The sequence below is a fragment of the Pipra filicauda genome, unplaced genomic scaffold, assembly GCF_003945595.2.
Source record: "Pipra filicauda isolate LSUMZ 115617 unplaced genomic scaffold, ASM394559v2 scaffold43_size3849885_pilon, whole genome shotgun sequence".
NCBI classification, from domain to species: domain Eukaryota; kingdom Metazoa; phylum Chordata; class Aves; order Passeriformes; family Pipridae; genus Pipra; species Pipra filicauda.
Window position 1 is genome coordinate 3,789,099 of NW_024104576.1, and position 26,175 is coordinate 3,815,273.

Sequence of the window (26,175 nt, forward strand, 5' to 3'; positions counted from 1 at the left end):
ATGGGAGGCGGCGGGGGCGGGGCCGCGGGGAGCCCCTCAGGCGGCGGAGGCGCCGCCATGTCCGTGGCGTTCGTGCCCGAGCGGCTGCGGGGGAAGGCAGAGGTGAACCAGGACACCCTGCAGAGGGTGAGCGCCGGCACGGGGCTGACCGGGACTGACGGGACCGGGCCAGGATTGGAACCGGGACTGAAGGGAGTGGGCCGACATGGAGCCGGGATTGGAGCAGGGACTGGGCCGGGACTGGGCGGTCGGGGGACGGGGCCGGCCGTGGCGGGGCGGGCGGTGACCGCGCTCTGTCCGCAGCTGCTGGAGGAGAACGACCAGCTGATCCGGTGCATCGTGGAGTACCAGAGCAAGGGCCGCGCCACCGACTGCGTGCAGTGAGTGACCGGGGCGGGCAGGGCCGGTGAGGGGAGGGAACGCGGCTCCCGGGCCCGGAGCTTTAGCACCACGAAGCAAATGCGTCCGGGCTTATGAAGGGACTTCATCAGAATCATTGTCACAGATGTATAAAGCAAAGCTGCCCCCGACGGAGCGACCCCGCCGGCTCCGTGAGGGTGTTCGCTCAGTGTCCTGTGACAGCGGCTCTGCGGGCTCTGCGCGCCCCGTGTGTGACACACACCCCGAACAAGAACACGTTTCCCCTGATTTACTGTTCTAGTTTGCTATTTCTTTACCGGTCAGCAAATCCTGATCAGATTGCAAAGGTGACAGGTGTGGGTAGGTGGCTATGAAAGAGCAGGTTACCCAGATACTGTGTTTCCTTCTCTCACAGGTACCAGCATATCCTGCACAGAAACCTCATTTATTTAGCCACAATTGCAGATGCCACACCACCCAGCACACAGAAGACTGCAGACTGACTGACACCTGCACAGAGCAGTGCTGCTTTCCGACTCTGTAGAAATACTTAGTTTAGGAGTCCAGCTTTGTGGTTTTGAAAGGCAGGTAAAAAGTGATTGGTACTTGTGTGTTTAAAATGTGACTGTAGTTTTCCATGTAGTATTAGGCTAGTTCTTCCTCTGTTACTGTAATCAACACAGCTTAAGGGTGATTAATAATTATCACAGTGCCTTTTTCCCTCTGAAAAACTCAGTGCAGTGTACTTTGAGCACAGCCAGACAGCACTGCTGGAAGCAGAGCCTGTTTTATGACTAAGGTTCTGCAGTAACAGGGTAAGCACTTCACCAGGTGACTGCTACCTCCAGCATGACACAGTCAGGCATGTGTTGCCATATATAGAGCCATTTGGGTCCTGTATCAGAATTGTGCTGAATAAAGATGTTCTTTGTAAACTGTAGTATATTGTGAATTAATACAACATGTTAACAAAGGAGCAGCTCAGTGACTCAGTGAAACAAATATTAACTTTCCTGGGAACGAGGGGATTGCTGCACTTCAGCCTTTATTCCAGCGAGCCCCACTCATGTCGAGGCTTTTCCTCGGTTCTGGGAAGGCTGTGCACTGCAGACTGAACAAGTGAATTCCTGTGCATTCAGGTGGCTCCTGGGTATCTGTCAGCACTTGTGTCCAGCTGCCTGTTTGTGCTCACCCCCAAGGAGCACAGCAGCCCTGCCCACCTGGATGTGGCACTCCAGTGCCACCATAACATCAGCTGAACTAAGAGCCTTGACAGTTGTGGGCAGGGGGATGGAGTGCACTGTTGCCCACTCCCATCACAGTGATTTACTCTGTGACTGCTGAGAACGCAGGTGAAGTTGGCAATGTTCATCTGCAGTACGGGGCCAGGGACCCTGCTGAGGCAGTGTCTGTGCCAGCTCCTCCAGTGCCATCTGCTTGAGAAAGTAGCTTTAAAGATGCTTCAAATTGTACAGTGCATAAAGTTTGTTTTTATATGATGAGTCAGTAAGTAGGCAGTTGACAATTTTCAAACTGTTAAATAATCCCATGTTAATGAAATAAGATCTTTGTTTACAAACCAAAGTTACAGTTTAAGGTGCTGCTCATTTTCAGCAAGGTGCATATTTTAAACAGGTATGACCTATTAAATGTATATCTTTAATAAAGCAAATAGTTTACTTTTACAGAAGCTTTAAAATACAAACTGTACAGTTCCAGTTCAGAAGCATTAGCTATTCACAAGAAGCACTGCAATAAGGGTAAGTTAACTAAGCACCAAACCCTTGCACTTGGCAGTGTAAGTGAAGTTTAAGGGCAAGACTCATTTGCCAAGTGCAACAATTCTTAAAATTACCAGTGTTCAGAACAATCGGAAGCAAAGGACAGAGTAGCACCCACGTGGTCAAAATGCAGACAAACTTTCTTTGTTTTCACTGATGTAGGTCCAGGAACTCGACAGCATTTGTAATTATGAATAAACTGCAAAAACTAGAGCAATCATTTTGGCACTTGTTAGAAAAAAGTTCAAAATTAAGTGTTTTCATTAACTTCCATTTTGGTCTTAGTATGAATAATCAGTAAGTACAACCAAATTTAGGGTTTAATATTAGATCTAAACGACAAGATTTAGGAAACTCAAAACCATTCATCAAGTTAAATAACCACTAACATTTTCAGTGGAGGGTTTTCAAAATTATAGTAGTACAGACCATTAACAATTTACAGACAGAAGCCACACTGATTGTGCAAAGCACATTACTGTAAAAAGTCTATGTACAGCAAACAAATCTTTGTAAACATGGTAAGTATGAAGTTTCAGAAAACATGGTGACAATATCATAAATACAGGCAACATTGGCATCCTCAAACAGCACAAAAGGTAACAATCTGGGCCTGCAAATAGAGCCCGTCACCATACAAACAAAAAAGGTGGATGGGTTTGAAATACCCAGATGTTTAATAGTTTTAGTGTTGTGTATACTTTATATATATATATATATAATGTATTTATTTTTTGGTATCTTTAGATATAGATGTAATTAGTTTGTAAAACCAAAACCAACAAATGTGCTTTATCTTCATTGAAAAATTATGTAGTTAGAACTAATAACCCATTTTACTAGTAGTTAACATATTAGAATGATATGACTTAAGAAAAATACAAAAATAAGATTAATACTGTCAAAACTCTTATACCAGAAAATATTGTGGTTTTTAGACTCTTTCAAAGATGAAATATGAAAATTTAAATAAGCTCTAACTATATAAAGAATCTTCTGTAATCTCAATTCATATACAGTGGGATAGCTATACATATATTTACCATTGTTCTTCAATTTTTAAGCACCAGTCACTCTCCCGGATCCACTTTGGTTGGAAGATTATTCCTAATTCCACAGGTTCACTTAATGGCACATATTGACTGCAAATAATTACTTTATCCTTTTAAAAAAAATAATGTTCTTTTAACTAACTGCTACCCCACGTTTCAGTTTTAGTATCTTCTGAGCCAGCTCACAATTTTTAATCAACTGTAGCATCTGAAATAAGACTTTAAATAAAAGCAAGTAGTCTCTTAGGCTTTGCTTTCACACACTGCAGGAGCCCTGTGTGGGAACAGCTCTGGCCGAAGGCTGCCCAAGGAACAGGGTGTTCAGAGCCGGAGTCCCGGCAGCCACACCGGAGCCATGGCTCCAGCAGCTCGGGGAACTCTGTGCCCAAGGGCAGCGGCTCTGTGAGCTCGGGGTGAGGGAACTGCCTCAGCACTCAGTCTGCAGCTGCTCCTGCAGCAGCTCCCCAGTGAACTCGTTTGTGTGGCACAGCAAAAGCTGCTGCTGCACTTCATTTAAAAAAAGCTGCCCACGGGCCAGAATGAGAATACAAAGGCTCTACAGCTTGTCCGTTATAAATTTAAACACAAACAGTGTTGAGCAAAGTGACCACTATATATTTGCTCCAACATATTCAATGTGTTTCAGTAAGATGTTTAACTATAAATCTATATGAAAAATAGCTATAAAATACAGTGTTTCTTGTATGGTAGTCCTTCAGCAGTTCTTTTTAGAAAAAAAAATGTTTTGAAAGTAAAGGCAATATACACATTTTTAAAAGCATTTCTACATCACAGTTTTGGGCTGTTTCATGTCCACCAACAAACATATTGGCCACATTTGCTCAGCACTGTCAGTCACAACTCGAGAGTTTGTCTGTCTCCCCCAAACCCCTCCAACTCCCCGTCGATGAGATCACCAGGACACAGCCAACACCCCCGGGCACGGAAGCTGCGCCGGTCCCTCGGCCCTGTGCTGCTCTGCAGGAGGAACAGTCAGTACTGGGGCAGGTACGATGGTCTGCGCTCGTGCTTCACCGGGAAGGATTTGAAGCCCTTGTTGATCTGTTTGTGCTGGGAAGCCTGCTGGGATTGTTGCTGCTGCTGCGCGAAGGCGAAGCCGGAGGAGATGCCGGCGGCCGGGGCGCAGTCGTTGGCCCACAGGGGCGACGGCAGGAGCTGCATCGTGTCGCTCCACTGGCTCACGGGGCTGCCCAGGGGGTACAGGGACGAGCTCTGGCCGGGCAGGGTGCCCGTCACCGAGGACGAGTGCTGCCACGGCGCCTTCGGGGGCCACGTTTTGGTCTTGCTGTCCTGAGAAAACAAAACCAGCCGGGGTCGGCTTCTTTCGATACCAACACACTTTGGTTTTGAGACAATACTTGACACGTCACCTTGTCCCCTCCTTAAGACATTTTCAGAAGGCTTCACAGACTTGTGGGTCCCTTCCAACCCGGAATATTCTGTGAAATCCAAGCAGTGACCACAAGGATCATCGAGGCCAGCTCTTCAGTGAATGGCCCATACAGGGATCAAACCACAACCCTGGTGTTACCAGCACCATGTTCTAACCAGCTGAGCTCATCTCAGCATCATAACTTACATCTGAAAGCACAATGGATGCCTGGAAAGCACTCTGGATTCTTAACACATCTGCCTGTTAAAAAACCTTTGAATTTACTTCAGCATGACACAGAGTGGCCCCAACAAAAGGGAAAGAAGTAAGTAGTTTCCAATTTTAATATTTAAATTTGGTGACTTTTGTACTCCTCGAGTGCAGATGGTTTGGGGTTTTGCTGAAGTAACTGATCTGGAGATCCAGATGCTGTTCCAGCTGTTTTCCTAGTGCAGACCCCCCCACACACAGAGGAGCAAGGCCCGAGCTGAGCTCACCTGGCTGCGGTCGTCGGCTGCAGACAGGAGGGGAGGCGATGGCAGCGTGCTGGGCTCCTGCTCACCACTGCTGTGCTTTCTGCCCAGAGAGAGAGGGACAGTCACTGCTGGGTTTTCAATCACTCACCCCCATCACTGTGCCTCTGGCACAGCCCATTCCTGCTCTCAGCCTGTCACACCCCACAGGGGGTCCTGCTGTTCCAGAGGGTTTCAGGTACTTTTTGCTCCGTACAGGCAAAGGCAGCCACAGAAAGAACCTGATCACTGAGCCCAGGCAGGGAATGGCACTGCAGCACTTCTTGGAGCTACAGCTTCAGCAAGGTCTGTGTAGAGGTGAGTGGGAGCTGGGTTAGGCTTTTGCCCACCTGGAAGAAATCTGCCAGAAATTGCCTTTTCTGTCACCTGCTCTCATGGTTTGTGTTTCTTTGGGCTTTTTAAAGTATGTTTTCTGAAACAACTTTACAGACAAGATAAAAGAGCAGTTGAACAAGTGAAGCATCTGCTGAAGCACAGTGACTTGACTGAAGAAAAACATGCCACCTTCAGTTTAAATTTGTGACCTAATGCCTGGTATCAAATAGAAATCCTTGACCACGTGGGCATTCTGAAAGACTTCTTTAGTGTTGTGTTTTGGATTTTTTTTAGGGGGTGGGATTAGATTAAAGCAGAATCTTTTATTTCATCCTTTCCTTAAATAAACCCAATCAGCATGCTCCAACCATCAGGCCTCCATGGGTAAGCAGCTCTTTGCAGGTCAGCTTTAGCACACCCAACCCTTTTGCCTTCTCTTGCTGCCCAGGTTTAGCTCTGGTATTTTATCAGGCCCTCAACTGGAGAACATTTTTCTTCCTCAAGGAACATAAGACAGTAGTATTGTTACTTCAGCTGAAGTTTTTGTTCAGTGAAGTACCCTCCTTGGGAACTTCCTTCTGCTCTTCAGAGCTCTACATAAAGCACAGGCTTTTCTTGTTCTTGCTCCATGAGTCACTCCATGATCCATCTCTAGCTGTCTGCTGGCTTGGCAGGTTAATTCACCCCTTAGGTGCTATTGTATTTTCTTTCCCTGCTGCTTTTTTAAAAAAATACAAATAATTACTTCTTCTGTGATGTTTATGCAGTGACTCTCTTCCATTAACCTCAATTTAGCATCCATTGAAGCTCAGTTCCTGTTCCCTCTCTATAAAGTCTTGGTAAGTGTAAAGGTTCAGAAAACAGCTCCTCATTTGGTCAGTTCCTTTCTGACAATGCACATAAAAACAGCAATCCAGGCATAACCTGGGGGAAAGTGGCAGTGCACCCACTGACAACTTCTGGGCACCAAAAAGCAGACCGACAATCTTGTATCTAAAGGTACTGACTGAATTATTTTATGATGTAAACAAAACCAGAATTTTTGGCCACAGAACTAACTTGTTCTATTTTTCAAAAAGACTCTGAGAAACAGTTTGAGAGAATGATCCCAGATTGGAACTGGGTTGGTATTCAAGCTTCATCTTGTGCCTTTTGTTACTGTTGTTCTAACTGCCCTCAGCTATGGAATCACTGAGGTCCCAGACACACCGAGCCTCCAGCCTTTCAGAACTGCAGAAAGCAATTGCTGCAATTCCTGCTGCTGGAAGGGGATTGTTCAGAGCTGGAAATCCTGGCTTAGTTTTTAAGCTACTGAAATTATTTATGAAGGCAATTAAGCCACCTCTTCATATTGTCAGAAATAAAGGACTAACCAGTGTATTTAGGACTCCCAGAAGGGCAGTGGCAGCCAAGGTGAGACAAGTCTACACCACATAGCAGCACTTGCCCAGTGCCAGGGGGCACTCACTGCCACCCCAGAGCAGTGTCAGGGGCACAGCAGAGCTGCTGCCAGGCACAGTCTGCAAACCAGCTCAGCACAGGTCTCTAACACCCCAGGACTTTGGAAAGAAGCAGCATCCAAAAGAGAACCTCTTGGAAGAGGGAAAGCATCTGACCTTTCCTGCTGTCCTGAGTCTCAGCTGTTTGCACAGGGCTGGTTTGGAGGAGGAGGGAGCTGCCAACACACCTCCCTTTGGGAATGCACTGACCCAACCCACCCGTGCAGTGCACACACTGACCCTGGAACTGTGTCTCATCAGCAGGAATTTCCTTTGGCTGGAGGCTCACATGAAATTATAGATATAAAAAAGGAATCTTACAGAGTGCTCTGTATTTCTGTTCATTCTGCTCACCTCCTCTGCTTCACAGCAGCAACAAGGTCTGGCCCTGAGAACATGGAGAACAGGCTGTCTCCGTTGGCTGAGGAGGTCTCATCACTTGAGCTGGCAGAGTCTCCTTGAGTTCCAGACCAGCTATTTGTCACATCACTGCAACACAAGAAGTTGTGTTAGTCCTTGTATTTACAGTGCCTGGTCCAGAATGTGTCCCAGTTGTGCTGAGCCTGTCACAGGTGATACCTCAGAAAACAAAGACATTTCAATACTTGGGAACACAAATACTTTCACTTATCTCAGTGGTCACATTAACTGCTTTGTCTGTTACAGCTTCTTTATATATATTTTACTCAAACAATAATGTCCATTAAAAGTGCCTCTCCTGTTCAGGAAGGAGAAGTGATGCTTGGGTTTGGAATCACTTGACTTTTTCACTGCAAAACTGAGCCAGAACACAACTGTCCTACTGGTTTCACACCAGCTCAAGTCACAGCTGTTACACTGTGGACAAAGGGACAGAGAATCTTGAAACACTTCTGTTGTTGCAAATAGTTATGATTTGGAAGAGACTAAGAACCACTAATGTACTTGCTGTAAGGTACCTGCCTTTTAAGAGCAAGATTAAGTGGCTAAAATCTGGAAAACTTAATTCAGTCAGGCACTGCATCACTTTTCATCAGAAGTGGGTCTCAAAGGTTTTCAGAATATTCAGAGAAAACTCTCTGAATGCATCTGTGCTATAGATGCCTTATTCCCTCTGGAGGCACAGTCGGTCTCCACACCACTCCAGAGGAGACATCAAACCCGTCAGTGCCCCTGCAAAGCAGGAGGGGCTCATTGCTCACTCCTGACAGAACCAAGTGCAGCTGGAAAAACCATCCAGCACTGCCACATCCTGCCAAGTCAGGCTGCCAGACAGTGCCACGGTGTCTTACCCCTCTGCGAAGTACTCGGGGAAGGGCCATGTCTTGTGGGGCTCGTCGGGCAGGGCCCAGTTGCCGCGGGCGGTGCTGGTGCTGGGCCGGCGGAGCTGCTGCGCCTGCCGCTTCTGCTGCATGGCCTGGTTCACCCCGGCGACGTAGCGGGCAAACTCGGGGTCAGAGCCAACTGAGGGACAAACCAACACTGCTGACATTCGGCTCCTGCTGCTGCACTGACCCCCGAATCCCATCCTTCGGGCTTCACCACCCCCCACAGCAAAATCCCTCCCGGTGGCAAAGGGGAGCCACCGGTGGGTTCCTCTTCAGGGAGCAGGAAATGTCTGACAAGCACATACACAGCATCGGGGGGTAATAATCAACACCTGGAACTACACCCTCGCACTCCAGCAGGGAAGTAGGATCTGTACTGTGATATGTGTGCACACTGACAGGTCCAGTATCCATCAGCAGATTTAAAGCCTGTACATTTATCCACGCTCAGCAAAAAAGAACACTCCAATTACTATAGTTGATGCAGGAGTGCAACCAGCTAAGTTGTGGTCCTGCTTACTGGGGAAATCAGAATTTCAGAGCCCCAAAACTGCCTACTTCCTACAAGGATGAAAGAATTTGGAAAACATTTTGATCCTGACCGACAAAATATTTCAGAGTAAGAATCATATTTACAGAAAAAAGCAGTAATTTAAAAATTCTTCCATTCTTAAAGTGATTTATGTGTCCCAAGCATCTGGTAAAGGATGAGCACGATCTTGAGCAGACACAGCAAAGGCCTTAATGCAGAAGTGTTTCAATGCTCCACTGGTCAGAGCAAGCAGTTAGATTAGAAGGAATGCTGCTATGATTCAGTGTAATTGAGTTTCCACAGCTTCTGTTTCTCTTTGCCTTTTGTTTTTTCTTCCCTGAGAAAAGCCTTTGCAATCTGACTGGATTTATGGAAGATGTCTGGACTACACGCACAGGAATTGCAGTGGGAAGTGCAGAGCTGCTGCTTGCCAGGCTCAGTCTGAGATTAAGAGTGAGGACTGAAGAACATCCAACAATCATGCACAGCTCAGGAAGCAGAAACCTCTTTCCTGTGGCAGCTCCCTACATTCAGTTCTGCATTTACAAGATAAGTTTCCTTGTTCTCATTTGACACGTCCAGAAAAGAGCTCCACAATGTTTCGTGGGATGCAAATGACAGGGAGGTAATTTTGTTTCTCTGCATCCTTTACTACCCAAGCAAGGGACAGAGCTGTGACAGAAACAAAACATCCCCACTAATGCTCCTTCTCCCTCTGGAACATCTTTATATCAGCTTAAGATGAGGCTGGAAGCCAGACAGCTCCTCAGATCCAAGGACAGAGTCTGGACGGGATCTGAAGGGCATCCAGGCTTTTTCCCTGGGGGTAGCATTAAGTGCTAAATCACTGGTATATTCAAAACAGAAACCTGTGTTACCCTTTGCCTCACTAAAAACATGTCAGGTGAACAGCTTTGTATCAGAGAGTTTTTTACTTCAAAAGACTTGGAGTTCTCAACATTAATTCTGCTAGTTCTCACTGCAACATTCCTTCATCAAGTCCTTACAGGTGATAGAAGTACTGCAAAATACATTTTTGGTAGCTAGTTAAGCCTTTGACATGAAAAGCCATCAATTTTATAAATTCTTAATTAGTACATTTGCATCTGAAAAGAGACATTTTCAGACGCTAAAAATATTTATTAAAATAGTAATGTGATTTCTTTCAAATGACAAATGTGCAGTCCTAGGAAAGCCTGGAAATGAAAAAAATGTTCTGTGTTTTAAAGCTTTTTGTACTTCACTAACTAAAGCTTAGATTGAAAATTCCTACACCACAGCTCAACCTGGCAAGTTCTATGAAGAAAAGTTTTCTTTCCAATGGAAAAGTCTGTTCAGTTGGAAGGGGGTTTTTTGTTTGGTTGGTTTTGGTTTTTTAAATTCCAGATCTGTGGAAAATACTGTTTACTTATCACTACAAGTGTAAAAGGGCAATGCACTGAGCACCACTGAGGAGCTTAAGTCACCTTTTCTGAGTGTCACTTCCTAAGTCCTTGATCTTCATCCAGTGGACCAAACCGAGTAGTTTTATAGAGACTGAAAGGAAAATACTACAGAAACAGAATGGATTCAAAATGCTGAAAATGCCAGTTCTTTGTATACCTGCTGTCTTTTCCCTACACAGACACACATGGATTTAGTGCTTAGTAAAGATCACTCTGTCCTTACTTAAAGGTTGTGATAATCCTTAAGTCCATACCATAAGTAAGATTATGCTAATTCAGACTTACAGGTGTTAAGCAACAACATAACTATGATGCCTATTTTTGCCTTACAAACTCCACTGATTTATCAACTAAACTGACAAAATAACTTTAAGAATTACGAGCCAAAGGAGCTGGTTTGAGACACCTCCACATTCCAAAGACAGACAGAGCCCCGGGAACCGGATCCTGCTCTGATAAAGGGTTTCCTGTCCTCGTGCTGCCTCCCTCCAGGCAGCTTCCCTAAGTGCACACTGCAGCACTCCTGGAGCTGTTCCAGGCCAACAGGGATTATATTTACACGGCAAGGGATGTGTAAGTTGTTCTGAGTACTACAGTCGGAACCACAGAATATTCTGGGTTGGAAGGGACCCACAGGATCATGGAGTCCAACTCTTCACAGGGGATTGAACATTCATCTCCTCTGAGATTCTACAGCTGATTTCTTAGACTTCAGCTATTTGTTTATGACTAAAATTTTATCTCACTTCATCTTTGACAACAATCCATCCACATTTGCAATTTATTGGTGGTCCAAACACATCTGGCAAACCTCATGGCACTTGCTTTTTAGTCTCTAATCCTTCAACATCCAAGCTTTTCACTGCAGAACCAGCTGCAGAACAGGATGATTCCCATGGAATTGCAGAGTAATGCAGGGAAAATGTGGGGATATGAGAAAGATGCATCACTATCTCCATATTACAAGACTAGTAAAGAGCAGGAAGAGTCATTCTGGGGAGAGGGAAAATACCTGAGCTCAAGAGTTTGATTTGAAACAATTTTATAAATTAAGAATAGGAGGAACATCTACAACTGGGACAAGAAACAAGGAATCAGTTCTCATGCTTGCTCATTAATGAAAGTTTCTTGCACTTCAAGATCAACTTCTGTTAACAAAGCAAACTGGCACACACACAAACCCCTGCCTGCCCTGGTCAGCACCCCCACATCTGGGGGCAGCACGAGGAAACACAGTTATTGCCAGCAATATTTCACAGCATTCTTTGGAAAAGGACTCTTACAAAAAGTATAAGAAAGGAAAAGGCACACACCTGCAGGGTCAAAAGGCAGGATTTCTCCCAACATCCCAAACACTCCATCAGTTTGGTCACGATTTGGCCACGTGTTGTTCCTAGGTCCTTGTGGTTTCTGTCCTAACATCTCTGACATCATATTGTCCATATAGCTGCTCACAAGACCCAAGCTGTACAAATCAGAGCTTAAATCTGAAAATCCAGGATTGTTCCACTGGTTTATATGAGACAATCCAGTTCCAACAGCCTGGGCTTGCTGCTGTGAAGAATTACTGAGCCATTTGGCAGGTACACGTTGCTGTGGTCCAATAGGTTGAAGCAAGTGTTGGTAAAACTGCATTTGCTGCTTTTGGGATTGCTGCTGCTGGGACAAGCCTTGCTGAGGAGGATGCAGGGGAGGGTGAGACACAGACTGGGGTTGCTGTTGGACCGCCCCCGACTTCTGTTCCGCTGCTGCAGAGGAGGCAACAGAGTTCCTTCTTTTCACCATCGGAGAGGTCTGCTGGGATTTGCCCATGTTGAAACCAGACAGGAAATCGATAACGTCCTGCATTTCTTGGTCAGTTGGTAAATTCATACCTTTGTCATCCTTGCCATCATCTGTCTTGAAGAAGCTGTCCCGCCTGTCCCCCAGGAAGCCGTTGGCCAGCTGGCCGCCCGTGCCCGGCTCGGCGGCCCGCGGGAAGCTCCCGATGCTCAGGATGCTCTGCAGCCGCGCGTCCACGGCCGGGGGCACCTTCGCCTTCTCCTCGGAGCAGGAGCTTATGAACACGTTTTTGGAAGGCGTGTTGGGGATGGAGTAACTGCCAGTGCTGCTCGTACTGGTGCACGAAGTTTTTTTTGTAAACCGTGAGGTCAGTTTCGAGAATGTCTTTTGGAGACCCCCTGAAGATTTGCTTCCATTTCCCGAGGGCAAGTCAACCTGGTTCCCAAAGTCTGAGATTTCACGCTGTAACTGGATCTGAATGCAAGGCAAAGCTTGCTCCCTGCAGCAACGAGAACCACATATATCAAACCACCTAATACATAACTGAGTTTGTACTTTGGGGGAAAATGTGGATTTGGATAACAGAGAAAGAAACAACACCAAAGACTGCCAAGTTCATCAGCTACTTCTTATGGTACCTGCAAATTATTGCTAGCATTTGCATTACTTCCCATTCCTTAAGAAAATCAGAATTGTGTTTCAAGACCTAAATGGAGCCTAATTTAATATAAATTAAGCATTTTTGTAAGAGAGAAACAAATACTTTTGTACCCTTGGAAAAGCTGCTGGTTTGGTCTTAAGCAGCCTCCTGTATCTATGGGGATTACCAATGTCTCACTCTCACCTGGACTCCCATTTTCCCTTTCTGACAAGCTGGTACCATCAAATCTCTCAGCACAGATCACTCAGCAATGACAGCTTAGTTTAAACTAAGGAAGTGGAGTGTGAGGCTCAAGAGGAGACGTACCTTCCTTCCTTCCACCTGTGTATATCAAACACAGCAGTGTAGAGCACATCTACCAGCCCCAGGGTCTTCTCCGGATCCAGACTCCTCTGTAGCAAAGACATTGTTGCTGGATCTTCTTTCAGGCACCTGTAATCATGAAGTTTAAACTAAAAATCAAAATGTCTGTTTTCTACCTTAAACAATTCTGCCACATCAGAAAACAGAAGGGCAGTGGCTGCACTCCTGCAGCACAACCCACAAACCCCTGGGGATTCCTGCGCCTGCAGCCAGAGCAGTTTCTTCCTACTGTGGGACACATAAGTGATCCCACACAAAGTTAAGCAACTCCATGTATTTATATCATGACTGCCGATGAGCTCTTGAGCAGGCACAGCTGAGGCACAGCAGAGCAAACGCTGAGCACCCAACACCCTCCCGGGACACGGCGAGGGCCCGGCACTGCCCGCACCGGGAGCACCCCGGAGGCACCGCCGGGAGCCTGGCCTGGCAGGCTCCGTGAGGAATGACCCCGCATATCCCGCGGCCCGGGGGGATGTCACTGAGCTGTGAAGGTGCGGGATCGCTGCGTTTCCCTCGGGGCACAGAATTCCCGGAGCCGGCCCGGCAGTGCCGCAGGGATCGGGCCCCGCGCTGCCACCGCGAGACACCAGGAGGCGCTGCCCGACGGGGATGGGATGGATCGGGAAACACTCGGGAGAGCCCCGGGAACACACGTCGGGAGAGCCCCGGGAACACACGTCGGGAGAGCCCCGGGAACACACGTCGGGAGAGCCCTTCTTTTGGGCAACACAGCATCGGGATACTCTTAGGGAAACACCTTCAGGAGACTCCTTTTGGGCAAACACAGAATCCCAGAATGTGCTGAGTTGGAAGGGACCCACAAGGACCATCCAGTCCAACTCCTGGCCCTGCACAGGCCCATCCCCAGAGTCACCCCCTGTGCCCCAGAGGATCAGCCAAACCCTCCTGGAGCTCTGGCAGCCTTGGGGCTGTGCCCACTGCCCTGGGGAGCCTGGGCAGTGCCCAACCAGCCTCTGGGGGAAGACCCTTTGGCTGAGATCCAACCTGAGCCTGCCCTGACACAGCTCCAGCCATTCCCTGGCTGCTGTCCCTGGTCCCCCCAGAGCAGAGCTCAGTCCCTGCCCCTCCTCTGCCCCTGCCCAGGAAGTGGAACTGCACTGAGCTCTCCCCTCAGTCTCCTCTGCTCCAGCTGAACACACCAAGTGCCCTCAGTGTCCTCACACGGATTCAGATCAAGGCCCTTCCCCATCTCCATGTCCCTCCTTTGGACACCCTCTAATGGCTCAATATCTTCCCTACACTGTGGTGCCCAAAACTGCCCCAATATTCCAGGTGATGCTGCTCCAGGGCACAGTACAGCATCAGGAGACTCCTCCCTCGGCCACGCCATCAGTACCATGAGAAACAGGCCACCTCAGTAAGGAGTCAGGTGAATAAACTCTGTTGTACTGAAGTTCCTAACACTGAATGCTTCCAAGTAAGAGGAGTGTTCTAATTCCAAATTATTGCTTTGAATGGGAAGAAATCCTCACTTAAACTCCAGATTAACCCCAGCCCTCTTTCCTAGGCAGTCAACTAAACTGGCAGGAACAGCATCTCGGGGTCCAGAGTCATGACAGCACTTAAAAGAGCAAAGGCTCTCCCATGAACTCAGCTAATTCCTGGCCTTGCTGAGCTAACAGCTGGGACCTGCTGGGGAGGAGCATAACAGGAATACTGTTAGATTATTATTTTTAAGGCTTTTCTTTCATCATCAAGCTTTTACTTTTAAGTCTTAGCGTCCCAGCACTGCCTCTTTTGTGTTGCCCCCAGTACAGCCTGTCAGGAATAGAAGTGTTAAAACAGTTCACATAAAGGAACTTAAGGAAGCTGTGCCATAATTGTGTAGTATTCTCTCTCCCCTTTGTACTGCAATCATTTTACCCAAATATTTCAGTCATAATCTGCAATACAGTATTTTTATTTACCAAGTTGATGGAACTTGCACCACAATTCTCGATCCTTCCAAACTTATCTGAGGAGCATAGGCTTCTTTATTTTCAATCTGTGCTGTGTCCACAACCACCTAGCAAATAAAATGAAAATAAAAGGGAAATGATTTTAAGAATCAGTTCTAGTCATTTTATCACCCCTGTAGTTAAGCTGCAATAGTCTCACCTCTGAGCCGTGCTAAAGGTACAAAAAATAACCAAATAAAAACTAACCGACTCACAAAATCATTGTAAGTATATTTCTATTTCAATGTATATGTTTAAAATAATATAAAATCATTGGGTTCAGTAACCTGTCTCTCAAGGACTTCATTCTCCTCAGTAGTTAAGCATCACTACACAGCTACCAGCTGCTTTACCTCACAGCTGGTGGTTCTCAATGGCTCCACACAACAGCCCTTACATTTGATAGGTTTAACACAGTTACTACTTTAACAGCTCCCAAACACCTATTTAGCAAAATATTTTAAATAATTTAACTGCAGTGAATGGTGTAACACAGGCAAGCAGCATTCAGCTGGAAACCCTTCACATGGGTCACAATTCCTAACGTACACCCCTTTTAAGGTTATAAAATTCCATACCAACCTTCCTCTATTCTACCTAATGAAGCTGCACTGTTATTTAATTATATAATTTCCAAATAGAAAGAGAAGTGACTGTTCAGTTTGTTGAATTCTGAGCCATATCATGAAGATATATGGAAGACAAAAGTCTTGAAAATCAACCCTCTGTCATGACCCTTTCTTTTTAGGGAATGGAGAAGGAATAGATTGACTTCGGCTTCATTTAACCTTTAATACCAGTGACAGTAAGTTCCATATTTGGTTCATGCTTTCTGTTGTTGTCCAGTCTGTGTGGGTTGGCCTTTTTGATCATTTCCATAATTTCCTATTTTGGTCATGCTGAACCAGCAGCTTTTTGGCAGCAGTCAGCAGTTCTTGCTTCAGTGACTAGCAGATTAGCTGTACCATTTATCCTTGAAATGGCAAAAGTCCTCTGGGATAAATAAGCCTCAGGGATTATTACTGACTTTTTTGCCATCACCCAGCCTACACCAGTTCAGCTTCTAACAGGTTCTCTATTGCTGGGTATGAAAACATGTGAAATATGAATAATGCTGAGAGTTTCTCCTCTCTCATTTTAACAAAACCATCCAATGACACTTGAACATAATTATTTCCCACCTTTCAGTATTTTTGCATAAAGCCTTTGTTTTTCCTTCAGCTGACTCCAAGCCTTTGCCCAAGTTTATCCAATCCTGACAAACATGTCTAAGCATGGTGCCAAAACACCACACTCGTGAAAATACCTCTCATTTCCCAACAGGAAAACTCCACGACTTTTCCTTTTTAATTTTATGTAATTTTGTAATGTGCAATTCAGCTCTACTGCAATTATTGTTTTGATAAAGAGAGATGCAATTAGGAGTGATTGTTCTCAACTTCCAAGAAAAACAGAGTCTGCACCTCAGACCTTAAGTCAGAGCTGAAACTGTTTTGTGCAGACCCGTGCCAGCTTCTGGCAGTGGTGAACAGCAGTGCCCATGGGCTGGGCTTTCTTGGGGTGTCCCTCCCCCTGGATGGATCTTCCTTTCTTCCTTTGGAAAAAAGCTTTACATGTCTTGGCATTTGTCAGAGTTGGGACATCTGGGATTTAAACATTACCAGGAGATTTAGGGCTCCTGCAATGGAAAGATCTACTAGCACAAGAAAAGAGAGGTTTAACTGTTGACCTCTTTGCATGAGGCCAATTCAAAGTTTCGTTTCCACTCGTCCTCTGAATTCAACTATTTTAATACATGTTATTTTTATTTGAACAGGCAGATTTCTTCAGCTGACCCAAAGCTGAAAATACAATTCTTATTACATATATGCTTAGGTAAAAACTGAAAATCCACACTTCAAAATAGTTCTTGTGCTAAAAAACTACAGCCCAAAATAAACCAAGCAAACTAAGTGACATCTCATTGTGCCTTCCACGCTCAGTGAGTCTCTTCTGAAAAGGCACATGCAAGAAAGGCTAAAACCAGTGAGACTGCCAAGTAATGTTCTTTTTTGAACTGGGCATTTAAGTGACAGATTTACACCCAATTCTGAACGAGTGCAGACAGCTCAGTGTCTAAAAGCAGTAAACCAAAGGCTACGTCACCTTGTGCCATGATTCAATGATTCATTTATCTGTTCGTCACAAAATAAACTGAAAATAAACACGTTCTCCCTCCCCGCCTGGTGGTGCTTAGAGAACAGCTTCCTGTACCTCAGCCAGCTATTGTTCTTGCTCTACAGGTGCTTCCTCTCTCATTTCCACCCAAAGAACGCTTTGCAGACATAAATTACAATTTCTTGTCACTGCACGAGGCTACACACAAGCATAGTTGTAAAAAATAAAGTAAAATATAGTGTAAAAAATAATAAGTTGTAAAAAATTAGGGCACATAGTTTATAAAGAGAAACTTCAACCTTCATACCTCTCTATAAACTGTAAAGTATCAAAGTGAGAATGAATGAGAGAGAGAGGGTTTGCAAGTCTTTGTGCACAGCTCATTTCTGCTTCTTTGAGAACCTGAGGGTCATGCACAAATCTTTGGAGACATTCAGGATTCAACACAAGTAAAACTCCAAGTATCAGCCGGGTCATCTGGGAGAACGTGTGAGTGAGTTTTATGCTGACACTCTCCAGATGTGATGACAAACCTGAAGAATGTCAGTGCTCCAATTACCAGCAGGTCTAACTGGTCATGTCTAGACTGGGGGACATCAGATTTCCTGAGTCCAAATGTGCCTCAGGCCTCTCCTCAAATCTCATCGGGGCAGGACTTGGGTGTGCACGACACTGAAACCCCCTGGAAAGGAAATGGTGGAAGGTGCAGCTCCTCCCAGACATTCCTCACCCAGACACCGGGGAGCCAGCTCTGCTCCAGACACTCCCACAGGGCTGCTGAGAAACACTGGCTTTCCTGGCCTCATTTCCTGGACCTTGTGCTGACTCCCAGCATCCTGCCATCAGCTATGGCAGCTGAAGCCACAATCCCACTTAAGCACATCCTTTTTTCTCATTCTCCTTGTATTTATTAATATTTAATATGTTTTCCTTGAAAACACCTCAGTAGGAATTTGATCAATCCTACTATTCCACAGTTTCTTTCTGACCCTGAAAAGACACCCCCTTCTTATGCCTCTCTGTAAAACTTTCCTTAGACAAAGCACTACCATCTCCTGTCCTTAAATCCCTGTATCTCAGTGAATAAGGACTGACAGCAGGTGCACTGCTGTCGAGATTGATGGTTTGCCCCTTTGATTTCAGGCTGCCTTTAGAAGTCAGTTGAATTCCAGTATAACTTGAACCTACTTCTCTAACAGGTATTTAATATTAAGAGAATAACTAAGATCTGGTATCTAGTATGAAAGGAATGCTGAAGTAGAAATATCTGACAAATTCGTCATTTACAATTTATTACAATTTATTCACCATTACTGGAGAACCTACTCAGTACCAAAAGCACATGGTTTAACTAACTAGGATGGAAGGTCTAAGTCACTTCATCAGCTGTGTGGTTTGTCTGAAAAACAAGATATTTACAAAGTATGCAGCTGTATGTGCCCTTCAATCAGAAATTAGTGACAGTCCTGATGGGCTGCCACCACCCTGAACAAGGAATCAGCACATGAACCAACAGGAGACACTGATCTCACTGCAAGGCTAGAGACAACTCAAAGAACACCTGACAGAAACTATCACAGGCTACAGTGTACCTTTACCCTTGCATTTCCTTCCTGTCCCAGGGCAGTCTTGCCCCCTACTCACAGCAGTCCAAAAACCCCTGTGTGTCATGACTGAACTCTTCTCTAAGGGACAAGACTGCAGTAATTAATTATGGGAGCACAAATGCATATTGTTATCAGAGTATTACCCAAGCATCTATTTTTACCAGCTGCTTAGACACTGTAAAATTCACTGAGCTTTTTCCCCTCAAGAACACATGTCTACAGCCAGGCATTGAAAGGCTCTGTCCTCAGCAGGAGATGTCAGGTACCATTACCTGGTGCAGAGGACTGCCTGGTTTATGCTGGGCTGGAAACCCATTCAAAGCAGAGAACAAATGAAAAAATGGCAGGTTTTGAAGATTTGAGAGGGGGGTGTGTTTGAGTTTTTGGTGGTTTTTTGGGTTTTTTAACATGGTCATCTACAAATTTGAAAATATTTCTATTTCTCTATGAATTGGAAGTTTCATTTCTTGTGTTCTCTCTACTAATGGAGACTATGAAGCACCCAGTGCATTCTTCTGTTCCTGTCAACGACAGACACCACCTATGCACTTGCACTCCCCAAGGATACATTTTGCTCAGAGATCAAGTGAACTGCAGGGCTAAAAATGGAGAAACACAAAGGAAGACACCGCAAATTCATTTCCAAACTCTTCAGGATGTTTAAGCAACCTTTTGTTGTGCTCACTCACCAGCCCAGCCTGGCCAAACAAGAGCTGCACAGCAGTTTTGCAGGCTCCTCTCCAGGTGGAGGGGCACACCTGGTTCAGCACCTCCGTGACGGGGGAGTCGTCCCGGGGGGTCAGTCCATTGTGGCACCCGGCCTCCTTGATCAGCTGCAGCATCGTGTGCTGCAAAAAACAGCCATTCACAAGTGTTAACACCCATCTTCCACGTGCATTGGTCATTGTTCTGCACCTTCTCAAACAACTGTAGTGTCTGCAACCTGGGAACAGTCTGGTACAACTCGAGGAGTTCAACCCCAGAACAGAAATATGGAAGATGCTGTTTGGAACACAGTGCTCCTCCAAAATCATATGCAGTACTTTTGCTTATATTCTTGCAAACCAATTTACACAAAACTACAAAAAGGATTGCAAAACCAACAAAAAAGCAGCATTTTGAGCCATCAATTGTTTCCACTCTTTCGGGAGAAAGGACCTGGGCTTACCTAAAAAAAAAAAAGTGGAAGTGCTGATTAAAATTGCCCAAATTACTTGTGAATGGATATATTTTCCATTTGTTTATACTGAATTACAATTAACTGTCCACAATTTTCAATTACTTTTAAAACAGCGATCCAAGTTTGTACAAAGACATCAAAAGGTGTTCTGTTACAAAGTATTTTTTTCAAGAACCTCCCTTAGCACCAGGCTGGCTCAGACTTATTTTGGCACCTAAGAAGATGAAGGCTCTGAAGTGCATCACCTGGCTGGGGGATCTGTAAGGGCTCACTGTCCTCTGCACTTCTTGATACTGAACCCATCTATTCTCAAAAAGTTCCCAGCAGCTTCATTGCCTCCTGGATTTCTTTGTCTGTGCTGCCCTTGGATTGGACTGGGATTGCCCAGGTGGTTAAAACATTATCAGGAACAGGCATGGACCTACAATGTTATCAGCAGCATGTTTCCACAGAATTCAGGCAGAAAAAAAGCACTTTTAAACACAAACGTGGCACTGAACTGCTATTACTATTCTACTACATTTTGAGGAGTTCTCCCAGCTTTACTCCCGTGGTTATTTGGGATTATTACCGTTTTCAGCTTCAGGTTTTCTGCTGCAGACTCATTAAAGGAGATTCCTTTCAGGAAATGGGATCCGATCTGCACAGGGACAGTGGGCAGCTCACACTGAATGGGCTGAGGTGGAGTCTGTCTCCTTCCTGTTTGCTGGGCTTCAGCCTCACTGCAACAGCCCTGAAGCACAGAAGAACAGTTCAAACAGACATCAGAAAATCATAATATTACTCCAACCTCTTCCTTTTAAATAGCTCTTTCCAAGGTGAGGAGGGATGAAAGAGAGCAGGTTAAGCAGATCCTACCTGAAGACTTGCTTCAATAGCTTTTGGGTTCAAGTGGAAGCCAGCCTTCATTGCATATTCACAATGGCCCAAACTCTCCAGAGCCACTTTGTAAGCCTGACATCAAACAAAAAGTTGAGATAGCACAGGCACATCAGCGAGTCAGCAAGCATGCAGTGACTGTCTGGGCACAGACATGGTACATGGATTTACCCTGCTCAGGTCTATGGCATACACACATTTATCATGAAAGATGCCAAAGCTGCAATTCTCAGACACCTGGGAGCTGTCTGTGACTCAGCTCTGCAGTAACACACCTTCCCTATCCACTCCTTGGCCCACTGACTGAACTACATGCACATGAAAGCAGCAGACTTGAAAAACCACCTGCAAAGCACTGTCAATTTTCATGTTTAGCTCTTTGAGCTGATGTTCAGGGATTGCCACACTCTGTGAGCAGAAAAGTTGCTGAACTTCAATTCCTGCCAAACATCCATCACAGCCTCTTTCTCGCAGTCGAGACGTGGCCTGTAATGTAAAATAAAAATCTGCTGTAAGGAGGGTCAACATTAAACCAGGTCAAGCTTAATTCAATTTCAAAAAAAGAGAAAAAGCCCATAGAGTTTAAAACCTTCTACAGGAGATGAGAAGCAGCACCTGGGGGGAAGGACCTGGACGAGACAGTTTATTATAACTTATTAAACTTCTACGGCTACTTTGAAAGTCCAGCTCTCCTGAAACTTGTACAGCACAGGGGTGTGGATTCAACATTGTTTGCTGTTCCTATTTCTGCTCCCTCTCAGCACTACAGATCATGTTACACAGACCACACCAGGACTGTGCTTCCCAGAGAGGGGACTCACAACTTCAACACAAACTCGCCACAGAAACAGAAGAGATGTTAAATCACGTGTACAAACACTCCTGCCTGCACAGGACGATACATCTGACAAAATTAGGGGTCATTACTGTAGTGCCATTTGAGAAGGGCCACCCAACACTAGGATCAACTCAGTACAGCAAGAAAATGGCTTAGTAATATGATTTTGAATATTTATAGTAATACTAATAGCACAGTAATATGATTTCGAAAGATAAGGAATATAAAAAGCCAAATATCTTGTTTTAACTGTAAAATCCTACACCACTGAGCAGGGTAAAGCAAATAGGTGCTGCTTATTTTCCAGTCTAGGAAAGAGTCTTCCTCTGAAGCAGGATGTCCAGACTGGGGAGTTCTGGTACTACACATTGCTCACAGCACAGAATTCCTGCAATTCCCAAAGTACATCTCCAGGAGGAAAAACAGTTCTGAGCTATTGAAAAAGTATCATCTTAAACTTCATTCTGAACCAGCACTGTGTTCTCCTGCCAAAGAGGCTGATTTTATAGGGAAACAACGGACTGCCTTCCACTCCAAAAATAAAAATTGGGAAAGATTTTGGTATTTCAAATCCCCCTTCTATCAAAATGACTTGTATATTAGTCTACCTACAACTGTAAGACAGAGATTTTATATGTTTATAAATGTTATATATTTACAGACCACAGATTTTTCTTATCCTATCTTAATACCTCACACAAATACTCCAAAACAGTTATTTTAGTTAATCATAAAACCCAAGAAGTTTCTTCTGTTGTTGTTCTGGAACTAGAGACAATTTGTATTTTTTCCTTTCTCCTCTCCTTGCATGTTTAATACAGGATTTGACTGGTATAACACTTGTACTGAACTCTTTTGAAAACCAGGTTTTACTGACAGAAATACCTGAAGTGGGTTGTTAAGAAGGTAAAAAAGAAAGTTAAGGTCCAAGATTCTGCAAATCAAATTTTAATTTTAATCATATTTAAAACAAATTTAATAGCAATTACAGGACATTTCTAGAAATTGTAATAATTTTAAAGAACTAAGTATATTACACGTAAAATTAACCATTTTTATATGCCAAAGGAGTACAGCTATTCCAGGATTAGACCTGTTAGGATTATCTGTAATACACCTAAAGCACTCCCAAATCCCTAGTTTATCCAGTGAAATAAATTTATGCTGCAGTAAAAATTACAAATAATTCCTCTGCATTCAGAGTTCTAAAGGAAACTCGTTTGCTTTCCTGTACCTTGAGATGCTGGAGGCAAATGGAGACCTGGACAAGGGTTCCAGTCACTGTGACCAACAAGCCAAATGAGGCTGCACCAGCACAAGCTCCAAGTGCCCTGAATTTAAGGAAACCACACACTCTGTGTCTGAATCCACCCTGATCTATCACTCTGCAGACTGCAGCAGTGCCAGGGAAAGCAGAAAACCTCGTAAAACTCCTTGTAAAGTACTTTTTTTGACTGGCAAAGTAAGGATTCCACAGATGGCACATGTTTGTAAAAGTACAAGTCCAGAGAGGGGTATATTTAAGTGATATGGGCCACATTTCAGCAATGGATGGATCAAGCAACATCCATCTCAACAGCAGAAAGACAAGAGTTAAAAGTTAACACAAAGATTTTGAAGTACAAAATAGAATTCGTGCTCAAAATTTGAAATAGACATTATCTAAATACTTTACATCAAGATTTTGCTCTGTTTTCACACTACATTGTTGTATTTTTTACTTTTTAGTTCCCCCATCTGCCAGATCCAACTTGAACATCATTAATTCATTACTAACAACAAAAATCTGTTGGCACTGTTTGTGCACTCCTTATGTACAAACCTGTCACAAAGAAAACCACCCAGGGCAAAGAGAGTGCCATCACCACGTAAGTAAAACTGAGTTTTAGTGTCTGAAACTATCTGCACCAGGTTCCCCCCCTTCAGATCCAGCATGTCTTTAAAACCAGGTATTCTCTTTCCTCTGTCAGGGCTGAATTTAGGTTTCCCTGAATGTAACAGCCATTCCACCAAACCTCCTGTCACCACAGCAAGGCCTCCATACCTCTGCTGCTCCTCTCCAGGATCTTATTGCATCTTCCAGCTCATTTGTGGGGCTTATATTTGAGGCTCCAGTCCCACTGACGTTCTTCCTCTCCTGAGCTACGGCTTCAGCGAAGCAGGAATGTGCCACTGGCTGGACCTTCTGCAAAGCTTGGGACAGGAACTGGAAGTGGACCTGCATCACTGTCAGGAAACATCGCCCAAGGACCTGCAGGACAGGAAACAAACCTCTTTCAAGCACATAGAAGATTTCATGGAAGTTTACCTTTTTCCTTTTTGTTTCGTGTTTGGGGTAAGGAACTAGACTCTGATTTTTTTTTATTAAAATAATGCTTCAGATCATAAGTAACGTGATATGTAACCATTTACTTAAGGTAAAGAGTTGAGTGGGCATTGGTTTCTATGAATGAAGGGGACACCACACTAACCCTGAGTCATTTTTACTTCTGTACTCAGGTTGTGCCCACTTGAGGAATGAAAAGCTTGCTGGGTTACTCAGCAATATTGAACACATGACACAACACAAAAATGGGAGCAGCATATTATCCCAAGGGCAAAGTGAACAGCAAAACCCACCTGCACATAGACCTGGCTGAATTTATGACAAAACCCCAAAACAGCAACAACAAAGTGTGAATCATTTAAAAACATCATCATAAAATCCAAGGAGTTTATCCTCCCAGGGGAGCAGTAACAGGCAGGACATGGGCAGGAAAAGGCTTCTGCCCCAAAACTGTGCACGGTGCCCAGAGCTGCAGCCCTGGCACTGCAGTGGCTGACAGGAACTGCCAACACTGGCACAAACCTGCTCTTCAGAACATTTCACTGCAATGGGAAAGGCCAAGGAAGGCCAGGGAAGCCAAGGGCTGGCAGTCACTCCCTGAGCTCACTGGGCTGAGAGGCAGCACCAGGGAAGGGGGTCCCAGCTCTGCACCCTGGACCCCTGTCCCTGGCCAGGGAAGGGGGTCCCAGCTCTGCACCCTGGCCCCCTGTCCCTGCACAGTTCCATTCCCCTCTCTCCTCCCAAGGCCCACGAGAACTGTGTCCAAAGACACAGAGACACCTCAGTTACTACAAGCAGAACAACACAGGTGTGTCAGAGGATTTTGGAAGGGCAGGAAGGAGTGGAACCATCAGCAGGACATCGTGGAGAGCCACCAGCACCAAGGGGACACTCCCTCTGCCTCCAGGGCCACCCTCCTGACAAAACCTTACACAGAGTAACTGGAGAGCACCAGAGAAGTGTTTCCAAACCACTGCAGAAAGTATTCAAAAGCTATTCACAGTGTTTCTTTTATGGAGTTTATCACACAAAGTGTTTTAAAATGTATATTTGACTTTGATTTATTAAAAAAGATTCAGCTTGAATTCCATTTTAGGAATAATTCATAAAATACACAGATAATGTACAAAGCCATCGTGCCTTGGAGACACTAAATCATCTGGCTTATTTTCAGCTACATTCTTCTGGAATAAAAAATTGAGACACCACGATCTTCCTGGCAAGACTCTGAAGTCACACCAACAGTTATATGCATTTACTATCTACTTCAGAAAACCAGTGGTGGCAATGCTTTTTTCCACTGCATCCAGACTCCTTTTGACATTCCATTCTGGTTCAATCACTTCCCTTCTTTGTACAAGGCATAAAATTAAACATTTTTGGTACTTTGACTGACCTCTGAAAGCAGAGTTTGCTTTATTAAAAAAAGCAGTCGGCAAATGATAAAATAAAGAAAACTCCAACTTTCCTGGCTACAAGATTAGAAAGATTTATAGGAAAACTACAGGAAAAGGCAACTGGTGATTCGAATATTTCTGTGTAGGAAGAATGCAGCTCTCAGGGGAAGAAGAAACTCGTACTCATTAGGATTTTCAAGCCGATTAAATTTCAAAGAATATTTAAGGTACAGAGGTTGAAGTTTCCCCAGCCTGGGAATAATGCTCAAAATAAACACATGAATTAGGTTTTAAGTGGCAGCACACAACATTCCTACTATAATTTACAGTATTAAACAGTGGAGATAAATAGTAACATCTGCTTTACTGAACTTCTGTTTGAAAAACAATCCACTTCAGCCTTCCTGTGAAAGGGGTGAGGATGGTTCTAACTGCTCCAGGATAATCAGAGTGGTGGAGGTTTCTGCACTGTTAAACACCCCTTTGGATTGATGGCAGATGCCAAACTCACTCTGCTTTAAAGCTCACTTTGTGGGATTTTCTTCCCAAGAGCACAAACTCTGTCTTGGCTGTGGGGTGAACTCCTCAGCCGGGGCCCCCAGAGTGCAGAGACACCAGAAAGCTCTGCTGCACAATCCAGGGAACACTTCTGGCACATGGATGCTTTTTTTCCAGTTAGAGACACCACCATCTCTGTCTCAAGTTTATTTTGCCTACTTTCCCATGCAGAAGTGTTTGACTCTCCTGCTTTAGACCAGAATAAGCACAAACTAAACCCTACAGACTATGCAGGAATCAAAGCTGAAC

General features: G+C 44.8%; 2 protein-coding genes across 3 annotated transcripts in view; one reads left to right on the plus strand and one right to left on the minus strand.

Moving 5' to 3' along the window:
* Positions 1–18: 18 nt before the first annotated feature.
* SS18L2 (SS18 like 2) lies at positions 19–1,295 on the plus strand. Its single transcript, XM_027732411.2, has 3 exons — positions 19–126; positions 304–380; positions 776–1,295. Exons 1-3 carry the CDS (start codon positions 58–60, stop codon positions 861–863), a joined length of 234 nt encoding a protein of 77 aa, XP_027588212.1. The 5' UTR covers positions 19–57; the 3' UTR covers positions 864–1,295.
* A 596-nt stretch (positions 1,296–1,891) lies between these two features.
* The window catches only part of GARRE1 (granule associated Rac and RHOG effector 1), a 58,032-nt gene continuing 33,748 nt past the window's right edge, over positions 1,892–26,175 (minus strand). For both annotated transcript variants that reach the window (XM_027732410.2, XM_039385837.1), the window contains 12 exons: positions 23,690–23,896; positions 21,153–21,293; positions 20,787–20,882; positions 20,500–20,661; positions 19,438–19,596; positions 14,955–15,052; positions 12,967–13,092; positions 11,531–12,498; positions 8,205–8,376; positions 7,288–7,422; positions 5,084–5,162; positions 1,892–4,504 (listed from right to left, as the gene is read on the minus strand). In XM_027732410.2, the coding sequence (XP_027588211.1) occupies positions 4,187–4,504; positions 5,084–5,162; positions 7,288–7,422; positions 8,205–8,376; positions 11,531–12,498; positions 12,967–13,092; positions 14,955–15,052; positions 19,438–19,596; positions 20,500–20,661; positions 20,787–20,882; positions 21,153–21,293; positions 23,690–23,896 (2,661 nt within the window). In that variant the 3' untranslated portion in view covers positions 1,892–4,186. The remainder of the gene's footprint in view (positions 4,505–5,083; positions 5,163–7,287; positions 7,423–8,204; positions 8,377–11,530; positions 12,499–12,966; positions 13,093–14,954; positions 15,053–19,437; positions 19,597–20,499; positions 20,662–20,786; positions 20,883–21,152; positions 21,294–23,689; positions 23,897–26,175) is intronic.

What these genes read in the sequence shown, in the direction of transcription:
- SS18L2 (XM_027732411.2), top strand. Translation starts at nt 58, where the DNA reads ATGTCCGTGGCGTTCGTGCCCGAGCGGCTGCGGGGGAAGGCAGAGGTG. An exon ending in ACCAGGACACCCTGCAGAGG is followed by an intron (nt 127 to 303) that starts GTGAGCGCCGGC and finishes CTCTGTCCGCAG; the next exon opens with CTGCTGGAGGAGAACGACCA. An exon ending in CGCGCCACCGACTGCGTGCA is followed by an intron (nt 381 to 775) that starts GTGAGTGACCGG and finishes CTTCTCTCACAG; the next exon opens with GTACCAGCATATCCTGCACA.